The sequence below is a fragment of the Suncus etruscus genome, chromosome 2, assembly GCF_024139225.1.
Source record: "Suncus etruscus isolate mSunEtr1 chromosome 2, mSunEtr1.pri.cur, whole genome shotgun sequence".
NCBI lineage: Eukaryota > Metazoa > Chordata > Mammalia > Eulipotyphla > Soricidae > Suncus > Suncus etruscus.
In genome coordinates this window covers 2,727,174-2,741,995 of record NC_064849.1, presented here as the reverse complement: position 1 = coordinate 2,741,995, position 14,822 = coordinate 2,727,174, and the positions used below count along the sequence as shown (strand labels likewise).

At 44.6% G+C, this 14,822-nt stretch overlaps 1 protein-coding gene across 1 annotated transcript in view; it reads left to right on the top strand.

Annotated features, from left to right (window-relative positions):
* SBNO1 (strawberry notch homolog 1) overlaps nt 1–14,325 on the top strand; it is a 57,408-nt gene extending 43,083 nt beyond the window's left edge. The window contains exons 19-32 of the mRNA XM_049769186.1: nt 42–217; nt 1,098–1,229; nt 1,710–1,845; nt 2,537–2,649; nt 2,885–2,956; nt 3,260–3,359; nt 4,840–4,914; nt 6,971–7,117; nt 7,330–7,424; nt 7,514–7,606; nt 9,085–9,222; nt 10,246–10,322; nt 13,157–13,350; nt 14,090–14,325. Coding sequence (XP_049625143.1) covers nt 42–217; nt 1,098–1,229; nt 1,710–1,845; nt 2,537–2,649; nt 2,885–2,956; nt 3,260–3,359; nt 4,840–4,914; nt 6,971–7,117; nt 7,330–7,424; nt 7,514–7,606; nt 9,085–9,222; nt 10,246–10,322; nt 13,157–13,350; nt 14,090–14,232 — 1,691 coding nt within the window. The 3' untranslated portion in view covers nt 14,233–14,325. The remainder of the gene's footprint in view (nt 1–41; nt 218–1,097; nt 1,230–1,709; nt 1,846–2,536; nt 2,650–2,884; nt 2,957–3,259; nt 3,360–4,839; nt 4,915–6,970; nt 7,118–7,329; nt 7,425–7,513; nt 7,607–9,084; nt 9,223–10,245; nt 10,323–13,156; nt 13,351–14,089) is intronic.
* The last annotated feature ends 497 nt before the right edge of the window (nt 14,326–14,822 follow it).

Genomic DNA, 14,822 nt, shown 5'->3' with positions numbered 1-14,822 from the left:
AATTATATCACATTTGCTTCTAACAAATTTATTTTATTCAGCTAACAGTAACTCCAATAGTAACAGTAGCCTTATAACGAGTCAGGACGCTGTGGAACGGGCCCAGCAAATGAAGAAGGACCTACTCGATAAGCTGGAAAAATTAGCTGAAGACCTTCCACCTAACACTCTGGATGAGCTTATCGATGAACTCGGAGGTCCTGAGAATGTTGCTGAGGTAAAACGGGATTTTATTAGGGCTCTGTCTCTTCATAGCATCTAGCTGATAGAGTTTTGTTTTGGTGTTGGAGGCTCCCAGGTGGTGCTTGGGACCCACCAGAGTTACCTGTGGTGTAAGGGGTGAGCATGATATACCCTTTTAAACCTCAGAACCCTGCAATTTTGCTACTTTTCAATGCTAGGGAGTGAGTGTTGTTTTGGGTGCTAGTACATGCACATAATCTGACTCTTATTTTATTCTCTTAATATCCTGGAGTCAGTTTGTTCTTTGGGTAAGTGTTGACTTACCCATTTATACTCAGCTTTTCTTGGCTGGTCAGAACAGCTTTTGTGTGTTCTGGGCTCTAGTGGACCTACTGGCATCTCATTAGCCTCCTGCTCTCATGTTTTGTCTCTGCTCTGTAGATCATACATGTATCAGGTCATCAAACTTGGGTTGACCACTTAAAATGCACGTACCTTATCCCATGGACCACACTCACTGTGGCCTTGGCACTAAAGTCTTCCCTCTTTTTGGGTGGGGGCCACACCCCCTGATGCTCAAGGATTACTCCTGGCTCTGCACTTAAGGAGTCACTCCTGGAGTGTTCAGTGGACCATATGGGATGCTAAGGATTGACCTAGGTCAGCTGCCTAACAAGGCCAGTATGCTCCCTGCTGTGCCTGATCAGGTGCAGCCTCAGAATGTTTAACCATTTATCAACCCTTCTAAATTTTTCATCTTTATTTTAGTATCTAGTTGGAATTCGAGCTTTTAAAATCAGAGGCTATTGCGAAGCCCAGGTGCAATGCAAACTACACAGCACTCAGACGAAGTCATCCTAGACCTAGGCCTTATGTTCTGTATTTCTACTTCAGTGAAACTCTTTGTTTTCTAGATGACTGGCCGGAAAGGGAGGGTCGTAAGCAATGACGATGGAAGCATTTCTTACGAATCAAGGTCTGAAGTTGATGTCCCTGTGGAGATACTAAACATCACAGAAAAACAAAGATTTATGGATGGAGAAAAGGTGCATTTTTCTGGTATACTCTTCAATGAAAACAAATAATGCCATTCATTTATTGGTGGTGGGTGTTTGGGTCATTTCTGCTCAGAGTCTAATTTTGACTCTGCTCAGCGTCTGTCTAGTCAGGGTTCTTTTCTGGCTGGGCTTGGGCTTGGTATTCGCACACCTTCCCAGCTTGAGGATCAGATGCCTCTCTGTTCAATCTAGACTCAGCATGTCGACCTAGATCATCTGTATTCTTCACAATTAAGGATATTTTTCTGGCTGCTTTTACAATCACTTAAAACTGACTGGCTGCAGAGGAGAAACGAAAGCAGTCTTGATTCTGGGCAGCTATGTATCTAATTAAACTCATATCTATTATGAAATGGGAAGAACAGGATGTAAATTGTGAATAGTCTAATGAAGGAGTTCATCTGGGGTATTGCTTGCGATTTTTGTGCAAAACTTATTTGGTTCTTTTCTTTCAAATGTTTGATGTAGAATATTGCCATCATCTCAGAAGCGGCCAGCTCAGGTATTTCTTTGCAAGCAGATCGGAGAGCTAAAAATCAAAGGCGAAGAGTTCATATGACTTTGGAATTGCCCTGGAGTGCTGATAGGGCAATCCAGCAGTTTGGTAGGTTCCTCTTCTGAATTTCTTCTAGCTCAGCTGGAATCATTGGGGCACTTGTTGCAAGAATGACTCCCTGGATTGGATTTCTGGCACTCAAGAAACAAAACAAACCAACTTGCCTCTTTTCTCCTACTCCCCTTCTCTGCCCCATGAGTAGTCAATGTGTCATGAATTCATCTGTTTTCCCTTCTATACTTGTCAATGTTATGAAGGTCATGTGTGGTAGTGCTTGGAGTCATGTGGGGCCAGAATCACACAGATAAACCTCATGCTAGGTCCATTAATTCTTTTTTTTTTACCTGCTTTAAAATACATAAAAGTGGGGCCCGGAGAGATAGCACAGCGGCGTTTGCCTTGCAAGCAGCCAATCCAGGACCAAAGGTGGTTGGTTCGAATCCCAGTGTCCCATATGGTCCCCCGTGCCTGCCAGGAGCTATTTCTGAGCAGACAGCCAGGAGTAACCCCTGAGCACCACCGGGTGTGGCCCAAAAACAAACAAACGAACGAAAAAATATATATATATAAAAGTGGGGCTAGAGCAGTAGTACAGCAGGAGGGCTCTTTCCTTGCATGTGGCCAACCCCGGTTCAATCCCCGCCATCATAGAGTTCCTCAAGCACTGCCAGGAGTGATCTCCAGAGGGGAAAAAGTTATTAATTCCTTTTTTTTTGTGTGTTGTCATTACAACTCATAGGTCGAACTCATAGATCCAATCAAGTTACTGCACCGGAATATGTCTTTCTGATATCAGAATTGGCAGGAGAGCAAAGATTTGCATCTATTGTTGCTAAAAGGTTGGAGAGTTTGGTAAGTCTGAGTTGTCTGGATATGTCTATAGGGTATGTGTGACCAGTCTCTCTTGGATCACACCTGGTAGTGCTCAGGGCTTGCTCTGGCTCTGTGCTCAGAGATGGCTGTCTCCTGGTGGGCTCAGAGGACCGGTCATACAGAGTGACAAGAAACCTACATCCTACATGTACTGCACTCTGGCCCATGTGGGATCAACCTTTTGTGTCCTAATGGAACTTGCATGTTTTGTCAGGGAGCACTGACGCATGGTGACAGAAGAGCAACGGAATCAAGAGACCTGAGCAGGTTCAACTTTGACAACAAGGTACATTTGAACTTTTTTTTTTTTTTTTTTGGTTTTTGGGCCACACCGGTGGTGCTCAGGGGTTACTCCTGGCTGTCTGCTCAGAAATAGCTCCTGGCAGGCATGGGGGACCATATGGGACACCGGGATTCAAACCAACCAACTTTGGTCCTGGATTGGCTGATTTCAAGGCAAACGCCATTGTGCTATCTCTCCAGGCCTGAGTCCATCATTTTTTATTCGTTAGTTTTTAGCATGTTGGTTGATCGCGTGATTGAACTGTGTCCACATCTTCTAACTGGTTAAACATTTTTTTTGTTCCAGTATGGAAGAAATGCTTTAGAAATAGTCATGAAATCCATTGTAAACCTAGATTCTCCCATGGTATCACCACCTCCGGACTACCCTGGAGAATTCTTCAAAGGTAATTGAAATATGGTTCTAGCCAAGAAAGAGAAGTCTTAAATTCTTCCTACTATGCAATGTTGTTTTAGTGTTTGTTTTAGCACAACTTAGTTGGTTTATTGAATTTTGAAAATTAGGTCTAGGATTATTTGAAGTACTTCACATTTTTGGACAGATTGAGTTTCTTATTATACTCATATTTGGCTGTGTCTGCAGTTTTTAATTGATGTAACTCGAAGTACTGATGGCCACTGTTGACAGTTACCAATACTCAAGTCTGGCTACATCCTCCCTGTCTCTCTCCCCCAGTGCTCCTGTCAGAGTGTTCAAGGCCTTGCCCTTGTTTTATTTACTTCGATTTACAGGGCAGGTGTTTGTGCCACACCTGATGTTGCTTAGTGGTTCCTCCTGGCTCTGCTCTCAGGATGCCAGGGATTGAAACTGGGTCAGGTAGCTATGTGAAAGATAACAACCTCCCCTTTGGCCTATCACTCCAGGTCGTGTTTTTTTGGGGGGTGGGGGGAGTTTTGGTTTTGGTTTTTGGGTCACACCCAGCAGTGCTCAGGGGTTACTCCTGTCTCTATGCTTAGAAATCAGTCCTGGCAAGCTCGGGGGACCATATGGGATGCCAGGATTCGAACCACCATCCTTCTGCATGCAAGGCAAATGCCTTACCTCCATGCTATCTCTCTGGCCCCTTCAGTGAGTCTTAAAAGGCCACTGCAGGTAAATGATTGGCTTGGTAGCTGGTTCTCCCAATTTGGGAGTAGGGTCAGAGATGCAGCTTTGGGCTCGATTAGGGTAGGGGGTGGCGGGCATTGTCTCTGCAGTGCCGGGAATCCAGCCACGACTTTAGCCCTATCCCTAGTTCTCACCTTGGTTATTTGGGGGGGGGGGAGTTGCACACCCAGTCATGCTCCAGGGGTGACTGATCAGGCACTGATCAGAATCGTGCTGGGGGCTGGAGTGTTAGCACAGCGCTAAGGCATTTATTTGCCTTGCACACGGCCAACCAGGACAGACCCCGGATGGAATCCTGCCATCCCATATGGTCCTCTGACCCTGCCAGGAACAACTTATGAGTGCCGCCTGAGTATGACCCAAAAACAAACAAACAAAGAATCATGTGCTGCTGGACATCAACCCGCATTCCCTAGCTTCTCATCAGTACTGGTACTCAATATGGAAAGGTTAATTACTCTGCTATATATATTATTTTCATCTGTATCTGTTATATATTTAACCTTTTTAGATTCTCTGGGTGGCAGCTACTTGTCCAAATATCTCAATTCCGAATTCTTACTTAAAATGTGTTGATTATTCTGGGATTTTGATGATGCTGAAAGACCTTTGAGATCTGTGGTCTGTGGAATTGACCCGTTTCCTCTGAAAGATAGATATAGCGTGTCGTCACTAGAATCTGATCTCATTTCATCAGTTAGGTAACAGCTTGTTGAATTTTGGGCTTCTAAATAGATTTTTCATAAATTTTTTAATAGATGTTCGACTAGGACTGATAGGAGTTGGCCTCATAAATGTAGAAGATCGCTCTGGAATTCTTACTCTGGATAAAGGTATTATTTTTGTTTGTTTATATTTAACTAGCTAAGTCATTCAAATTCATTTCGTCAGTAACGGCACTAGTGGAATTTTTGGGGATTTTTTGGGGTCATCTCTGTCTGCACTCCTGATTACTCTTTTTTTTTTTTTTTTTTTTTTTTTTTTTTTTTTTTTTTTTTTTGGTTTTTGGGCCACACCCTGTGACGCTCAGGGGTTACTCCTGGCTATGCGCTCAGAAGTTGCTCCTGGCTTCTTGGGGGACCATATGGGACGCCGGGGGATCGAACCGCGGTCCGTCCTAGGCTAGCGCAGGCAAGGCAGGCACCTTACCTCCAGCGCCACCGCCCGGCCCCATCCTGATTACTCTTGATGGACTTGGGAACCATATGGGATCTCAGAGAATGGAGCCAGGTTGGCCATATGCAAAGGCAAGTGCCTTACTTGCTGTACTGGTGTGTTCCAGCCCTTCTTTAGAATATTATGTTTTCTTTTTGTTCTTTTTTTTTGGTTTTTGGTTTTTGGGTCACACCCGGCGGTGCTCAGGGGTTACTCCTGGCTATCTGCTCAGAAATCGCTCCTGGCAGGCACGAGGACCATATGGGACACGGGGATTCGAACCAACCACCTTAGGTTCTGGATCGGCTGCTTGCAAGGCAAACACCGCTGTGCTCACCGCGCCCGAATATTATGTTTTCTTTGGTTTTTGGCTCACTACTCTAAGCGAGGTGCTTGGGGATCACTCCCTCAAGTTCTCCCTGGCCCTATTCCCCCAGCACTCAGTAGGAGCCACTCCCTGAGGAAGACAGTAAATCTCTGTTAAGGGGCTGGAGAATTAATAAAATTAAGGCACATACATGCCTTGAATGCAGCCGAGCCCTTTTCTATTTCTGGGACCATTGTTTTTCGAGTACTACTAGCCCAGTGCTACAAAGCTGAGCTTGCCCCCTGGGAGCCTTGAATTAAGCTGAAGACTTGACTCAAGCAGTAGAATTGCTGCAAGGGCCGTCAGGCCTCTTTCGTTTGCAGCACTTGGGATGCAAAGCCAAAGCAAAACCGAAAAATTTGTGGATTGAACATTGATCAACTCTGGTTGTTTATGTGATTATCTCTCAAGCTTTAAGACAAAGACACTGTTGGCACATACACATTCTCAAGTTAGCATTCACGTGTTTAGTAAGTGAGGTTGAAGCTACAAATGTGGTTTTTTTTTTGGTTTTTGGTTTTTGGGTCACACCCGACAGTGCTCAGGGGTTATTACTGGCTCCAGGCTCAGAAATTGCTCCTGGCAGGTACGGGGGACCATATGGGGACCATATGGAGCACCGGGATTCCAACCGATGACCTCCTGCATGAAAGGCAAATGCCTTATCTCCATGCTATCTTTCCGGCCCCAGAAGCTACAAATGATTAATCGGTGTGCAAGCATTTTAATGGGGAGGGGTAGAGAATGCCTTCCTAGCAGTGTTTGGGCATCCTAGTGCTTAAGGGCCATAGACCACATACAGCCCTGCTGTGGGCTTAACAAGGTGAGACCTGTTGTTACTGGGGGCTGTGTGGTACAAACATGGAATTTAGAGCTTCAAGAAGGCAAGGTCATGTGCTCCAACAATTTGAGCTGCATCCTGATTCCGGCTGAATATATTTTGACCATCTCCTATGGCTGTGCTCATTCCTGGAATAGAAATTTTCCAAGTAGGGTCCAGAGTGGTGGCGCTAGAGGTAAGGCGTCTGCCTTGCAAGCGCTAGTCTAGGACAGACTGGTTTGTCCCCCAGCGCCCCATATGGTCCCCAAGCTTGGAGCGATTTCTTTTTTGTTTGTTTTTGGTGGTTTTTTGTTTTTTGTTTTTGAGTCACACCCAACAGCATTCAGGGGTAGCCCCTGAGTGCCAACGGGTGTGGCCCAAAAACCAAAAGAAAAAAAATGTTCCAAGTAGATCTCTGTGTAGAGAAGTGCTGCAGTTGTGAGCGAAGCTGGAGGAGAAAGTTAACATGAGTTTGACTACAATTTTAAATGAGTATCTTTTTAGTCACTGTTTGAGTAAAGTCATAAGTATATTCTTATCGTTGCAGATTACAACAACATAGGGAAATTCTTAAATAGAATTTTGGGCATGGAGGTGCACCAACAGAATGCGTTATTTCAGTATTTTGCAGACACGCTTACTGCAGTTGTTCAAAATGCCAAAAAAAATGGGAGATATGACATGGGAATCTTAGGTAAGTGGGAAGATTGTGGAGGTTTTTTGGTGGCTGTTTTCTGTACTGGGACATTCTCCTCATACTAATTCACCACTCATTCCCTCAGCACAACAAACTGATCTTTTGGTTTGGAGGTGTGGGGAATGGACTGAGCCCAATAGATTTTCTTTTTTTAATAATTTGTTGTATTCCTAGTAAGTTCTTTTTACATGTTATTTTTTGTGTTTAAGATCTTGGTTCTGGAGATGAGAAGGTGAGAAAAAGTGACGTTAAGAAGTTTTTGACTCCAGGATACTCTACCTCTGGCCATGTCGAGCTTTACACTGTGAGTTCCAAAGTCTTGAATAAAGTGCATCCTTTCCATTTCAACATTGATGGTGCGAATGTGATTTACACTTTCCGTTTCTCTTACAGATAAGTGTAGAGAGGGGGATGTCTTGGGAGGAAGCTACCAAGATTTGGGCTGAGTTGACTGGACCTGATGATGGCTTTTACTTATCTTTGCAGGTAACATTGCTTCCTTTCAGTATATACAGTTTGGCTCTAGAATGCTCTGTCATTGTCAGCGTTGTATTTGACCCAGGGCCAGTTATTCACTTGTTATCTTGTTATCACTTCTATCTTGGCTGTTTGTTAGTATGTTGGTTTTTGTCTGTTTATATACATTTTCATTTAATGTATATTGAGCAGTCTTATTTTAATAATTGGTGAATCATTATATAATCTTAGTAAATGGATTTAGTTTTAAAAATAATAGTGAGGGGCCAAAGAGACAGTACAGTGGTAGGGCGTTCATTTGCTTGCATGCAGCCGACCCAGGACTAATGGTGATTTGATTCCTGGCATTCTGTATGGTCCCCTAGGCTGTCAGGAGCGATTTCTGAGCGCAGAGCCAGGAGGAACCCCTGAGCACTGGCGGGTGTGACCCAGGCCCAAAAAGCTAAAATAATAATAATAATAATAATAATAATAATAATAATAATAATAATAATAATAATAATATGACTCTGAGGCTACTTGCCTTGTAAGTACAATCTTGTGATCTTATTGCTGGAAAGGTAATACCACACAGCTGAGTCAAGAGCAAGCCCTGATACTGCCAGGTATGGCCCCCAAACAGCCAAACAGGACAAACCAAAAGGCTTAACTTTGTACCAGTTGATTCATTTGTACTCTTAAACACTTAAGCAAAATAGACTTTTCAGGCCACATCTGGTGGTATTCAAGGTTTATTCCTGGGTCTGTGATCAGTAATTACTCCTGGTGGCCTTGGGGCCATATGGAATATTCAGGATCGAACCAATTGGCCACGAGTAAGCCAAATATCTTACCTGCGGGCCAACACAGTAGGCTCTTAAGAGCCCATGGAGCAACTGTTGAATTGGGTATTTCCCCCCTTGAGTCATGGTAGAGATCATCCTCAGGCCTCGATGGTTCTGTGGCTGAGGCAGGACTTGGTTAAGCCACTCTGCTGGAGCCACTCATCTCTCAGTTCCTGCTCCGTATATACCTGGCCTTGTGCTTGGTCTTGTTTGCTGATGGACTTACAGAACAAGCATACTGGGGGCTGGAGAGATAGTCTGGAGGTGTAGGGCCTTTGCCTTGCATGCAGAAGGACCATGGTTCAAATCCCAGCATCCCTTAGGGTCCGCTGAGCCTGCCAGGAGCGATTTCTGAGCAGAGAACCAGGAGGAACCCCTGAGCACTGCTGGATGTGACCCAAAAACCAAACAAAAAAAAGAAAAGCATAGCACAGCTGTAGAGCATTTGACTTGCCTGTGGCCAACCCAGAATGGACCCCAGTTTTGTTCCTGGCATCCTATTTGGTCTCCCAAGCCTACCAGGAGTGATTTCTGAGCACAGAGCCAGGAAGAAACCCTGAGTATCACTGGGTGTAACCCAGTCCCCCCCCCCCCCTTAAAAACAAGCATAACAAATTGTGCAGTATCCACATCTTTATATTTTCTTACCATTTTTCCCCATAGATAAGAAATAACAAGAAAACTGCCATTTTAGTGAAAGAAGTGAATCCTAAGAAGAAGCTTTTCTTAGTGTATAGGCCTAATACTGGGAAACAACTCAAATTAGAAATCTACGCTGATCTGAAAAAGAAATATAAGAAGGTATTTTTTTTATTTGTACTTCATGAACGTGTTTTATAAAATCTTGAAACTGTCAAGGAGACCTTTTTGTATTGATAATTTTATCAACCTTTGTATATTTCTTCAAAAATTATTTTCAGGGGCCGGAGAGATAGCATGGAGGTAAGGCATTTGCCTTTCATGCAGATACAGTGGTCCTCAAACTATGGCCCGAGGGCCACATATTGTATTTGTATCTGTTTTGTTTCTTCATTGCAAAATAAGATATATGCAGTGTGCATAAGAATTCGTTCATAAGTTTTGTTTTTACTATAGTCAGACCCTCCAATGGTCTGAGGGACAGTGAACTGGCCCCCTGTTTAAAAAGTTTGAGGACCCCTGATTGCAGGTCATTGGTTCGAATCCCGGCGTCCCATATGATCCCCCGAGCCTGCCAGGAGCGATTTCTGAGCGTGGAGCCAGGAGTAACCCCTGAGTGCTGCCGGGTGTGACCCAAAAACCAAAAAAAAAAAAAAAAAAAAAAATTATTTTCAGAAAAGGTAGTCTGTTTTATTAAATTTTATTTTTTGTCTTTTTATTGGTTGTCAACCATTAAGAAACTTGGCAGGAGGTAATTGAATCCATTGTTAAAAAAGACTTTCAGTGTGCACGTTTTTGAAATGTAATTTTTTAAATACGGTAAATATGTTAGGCTGAAATTTCTTTCAAGAGACTCTTGGTTTTATTTTGAATTGTGTTATTTTGCTACAATTTCTAGCACAATGGCGAATAACTTTTTCCTGGTAGCTGTGAGCTGTTATTTTTATTTGTTGTATTATCTTTATTTTTCTTACCAGTCATTTTCACTTGTTGAAATTTAGCTATTAGGAAACTTCAGCCCCCAGCATGGTTCGTCCTGACCAAGCAGAGGGCTAGCGCCCAGGTGCAGCCAGTGGAAGCCAAGGTTGACGTTTCTGAGTAGAGATGATCTAAGGATTTGGGGTCCAGTTTGAGCACCTGTCTTCAAGTACTGTTTCAGTGGAATATTTTGTCTCACTTTCACAGGTTGTCTCTGATGATGCTCTGGTCCACTGGTTAGATCAGTATGATTCATCTGCAGATACTTGCACGCATGCTTACTGGTTAGTATTTTTGTGCTTTTTAAGTTTATTCAAGTGTAATCCAAGATCCACTTAGATAGAAACCTGCTGGGGCTGGGGGCTTACTTGCCCTGCACGCGGCTGACCCTGGAGCTATTCCCGGCATTCCATATGGTCCCTTGATCACCACTGGGAGTCATTTTTGAGTGCAGGGCTAGGAGTAACCCCTGAGCATTGCTGGATGTGACACACACACCCCTTGTTCCCCCAGGGAACGAAGATAGATAAATACCACTTCTCTCTACCCGCTATGCCATCATTCCTGCTGCATCTGTCTGAGCTTACAATTAACGTGGACAGATTAACCATTATGTGAAGTTTTCAAGTGTCTATCTCACATCTGTGAGTCACATACTTCTTTGGAGAATGGTCCATAGGCCGTACATACAGTATTGGTGGTCACCCCTGGCAGAGTTTCATGGTACCGTACATGTGATGCCAAAAATAGAACCAAAGTGGCTTCCCATTGTAAGACACCTTCCTGGCCGTCAGAAGATAATGTTGCCTGTCCTTTTGCTTCTCCATTATACTTCTAGCTATCTGTTGTGACTTCCAGCTCGAATTTACCTGGCATCCTCACATTGGGATTGGGCATTTTCCAATTTGCTTGCCGTGTATGGGCTGAAGAGATAGTACGGGGTACAGGCTCTTACATATCCAAACCAGTTTCCGTCCTTGGCACCACATAGGGTCGTGAGAACTGCCTGGAATGATCCCCTAGGACAGAGCCAAGAGTCGGCTCAGAATGCCGGTTTGGGCTAAAAGGCAAAACAAAACTTTCATGGTGTCACAGTCAACTTTTTTTTTCGTTTGCTTTGCATTTTAGCAGAAAAACCTGCTTTTGTGGCCAGAGCTTTTATCTGTGGTTGACCCAGTTTGATTCCCAGTATATCCCCCAACCACCATCAACAGGAGTGATGCCTGAGCACAGAGACAGGATTGAGCATTGCTGGGTGTAGTCCAAAACAAAAAGAAAAAAGTGCCTTTCATAGGGGGATTTGGGGAGCCACACTTCGTGCACTGGGCTAACTTCTTCCTGCTCTGTGTTCAGGGATTACTTCTAATATTGCTTGGAGGACCATATGTGTCCTGAAAATCAAACTTGGCTTACATGCAAGTCGAGCATCTTACCTGCTGTATACTGTATGCTATCATATGTCTCTGGCTCCTGACATTACAATACATTCCTGTTGAATGAATGCTTGAGATTTTTATTGAACTGAAAGTAAATTAATTATAGAATGTTGACTCTTATTTATTTATGTATTTATTTATTTTGGCTTTTGGGCCACACCCTGTGACAGTCAGGGGGTTACTCCTGGCTATGTGCTCAGAAATTGTTCCTGGCTTGGGAGACCTTATGGAATGCCCAGGCTAGAACTGAGGTCTGTCCTGGGTCAGCCGTGTGCAAGGCAAATACCCGACCACTGCACTATTGCTCTGGCCCCATGAATGTTGACTTTTTTTTGTTTTTGTTTTTCGGTCACACCCAGTGACACGCAGGGGTTACTCCTGGCTTTGTGCTCAGAAATCGCTCATGGCAGGCTTGGGGGACCGTATGGGATGCCAGGGAATCAAATTACAGTCTGTCCTAGGTTAGCACGGGCAAGGCAGCCTTACCATTTGTACTACTGCTCTCTGGCCCTGAATGTTAACATTTTTTATATCACAAATTTTAAGCATTTGACCTATGGTGTTACCCTTAGTGGTCAGGAATTCGGCACCCCACTCCCACCCCCAAGTGATTCTTAGCTAAACGGTGCAGTGACCTCTGATGCCTGCGAGGGCAGTGCCCTTTGGGTCCTGTGGTGCCACGGTCATGTATCCTTGGCACCTCTGGATCTGAGGGAATTCCCCAGCTCCACACAGCAGTGCTGGGGGTCTTGTAATGCCAGAAATTGACCCCTGGTCAGGCAAGTGCTAGGCATGGCCTGCCAACTTAATTATGTCAAGTTCTTTCCCACTTATCTTATTAAATGTTGTTTGTTTAAGAATATAGGAATTATCTCTACATAATGTAAAATTGATAAACTTAATACAATATACCAGTGGATAATAAAATAATTGCCTAAATGGAATTTTTTTTTTTCTTTTGGGTTTTTGGGCCACACCCTGTGACGCTCAGGGGTTACTCCTGGCTATGCGCTCAGAAGTTGCTCCTGGCTTCTTGGGGGACCATATGGGACGCCGGGGGATCGAACCGCGGTCCGTCCTAGGCTAGCGCCACCGCCCGGCCCCTTTGGGCCTAACCCTGCAGTCCTCCAGACTTACCCTGCCTTTGTACTCTAGATCACCCTTCGAAGCCTTGGGGCAATGAGGAGAGCAATCCCAGATCAGCCTTGTGTAAAGCAAAATGCCCTATCTGCTATGCCAGGGGTGGCGAACAAGTTCAACACAAAGAGCCAAAATATTTAACTGTGAGAGTCAGAGAGCCACACCATGCAGTGACCTGCCAAAACAGACAAACACTCACACAAAAGCATCTAATTGTACCAATAATCTATTAAACACATACTGTATTTTGCCATTTTGAGTGAGGGTAAAAATTCTGTTCGCCACCCCTGTGCTATGCTATCATTCCAGATCCCTAAATTAGCTTTAATTTTACAGGAATTTCTGGTTCCAGAAGTAGCTAAAATGATTTGAATTGGAAAGGACAGCTAAAAGTATAACATTGTTCTCTAAGAAATTATTGAAGAGGAATGATGTCACAACTTTTTCATTTGTAGTGTGGGACTTTATGGTTTGTGTATGTGTGTACACATATAATAATTAAGTGTGTGCGTGCATGTTTCTCCACTACCCTTTTGTTGTAGGCGCGGCAATTGCAAAAAAGCAAGCCTGGGATTAGTTTGTGAAATCGGCCTTCGTTGCCGCACGTACTATGTGCTGTGTGGCTCCGTCTTGAGCGTCTGGACTAAAGTTGAAGGTGTGCTGGCCTCAGTCAGCGGCACAAATGTGAAAATGCAGATAGTGCGGCTGAGGACAGAAGATGGACAGCGAATAGTAGGTGAGTCTTTGCCTCGAGATGCGGTTGCAAAGTCAGTTTTTCCCCTTAGTTTGCTTCCAACAACCTATAATCTCTTTAGCTAATCTCTAAGTGAGCCAGAGCTCACTCTCACTTCTCAAAGCTGGATCAAAGTAGTTTGGGTGGTTAATTCTGGCAGTTACTTTGGCAAAGGGTACCATTGATTTCCTGCTTCCTTGCCACTGTCAGCCATGCTCAGCTCTACTGATATTATGGAGTTAGGGAACCCATTGATTCCCATCTTCCTTTCTTGGGTATACTGAAGACCCTCACCAGAACCCGTTCACTTCCATGTTTTCTCCCTGGTGCCAGCGGCTGGGTGGCCAGGTGCTTCTGGCAGAGCCCAGGCATGGAGGTGCTCGTTTTCACCTACTGCTGGACTGCCAGAAGTCAACTCCAGACACTGCTTACTTTCTAGCTCTGGAGCACTGTGTTAGAGAGCATCTCGCTTGGGTGGGAGCTGAGCCAGCGGGGCTGATCATGCCCAAGGACACACCCTTCACACCTCACAGCTGCACCCTCAGCACCAGAGGGCTCCTGGCCTAGGCTGCTAGTACCCTGACCTGCCCCTACTTGGCCAGTGTCCCACTGGTTTGTAACACAGGCCTTAGCCCAATAACACTGGCTGTGGACAATGAAAAAAAAAATAACAAAACAAAAAATAGTACACGGTTGTTTCTCCTGCGTGTAGCATGTCTTAATGTTGATGTTTCACTGGCAGGTCTGATCATTCCAGCAAATTGTGTGTCTCCTCTGGTGAATCTCCTGTCGACTTCAGACCAGTCTCAGCAGCTCGCCGTCCAGCAGAAGCAGCTGTGGCAGCAGCGCCACCCGCAGAGCATCGCCAGCCTGAGCAGCGCCTAGACCTAGAGCGGCAGGTTTCCGCGCGGATGCATCGCCAGTGCTGTGGCAGTCAATCGATCATTCGCATAAAAATCAGGGACTGTTTCCAAAGAATTCTATTTTTTTCAGTTGTGCTCTCGTTCATTTGGGGCAGGGGATGAGGACAGGTCTGGAGCAGACGGCAGAGCCGACAAGGAGCAGTGCCGACATAGGGACATCTGTCTTTCCTTTCGCTTTCCATGGTACTTCCCTTAACGTTTTTCCTTCGAGTGAGCAGAGGGGGTGTGTGCGAGCGCGCATGTGTGCTTGTGTGTTTGTCTGTTTGTGAGTTCGTTGAGGCTAAAAAACCACTATTGGCTCAGTCAGATCGCGTGGACCTTCCAGAACTGGCTTTACTTTGATGTTCTCCAGTGCTCAGGGTTAATGCAGTCCATTTGTGCCGTGGCGGAGAGGATCCTCCCAAGTGCATGTGTTCCGAGTCAACAACTAGAGACTCGCCTTTGGTTTCTTTCTCCAACTTATTAAACAATAGATTTATTCCAGCATGAGATGAGAGGTTGCATATCATGCGTTCAGGTTCTTTTCTAGTTTTTTTTTTCTGACCGTGCATG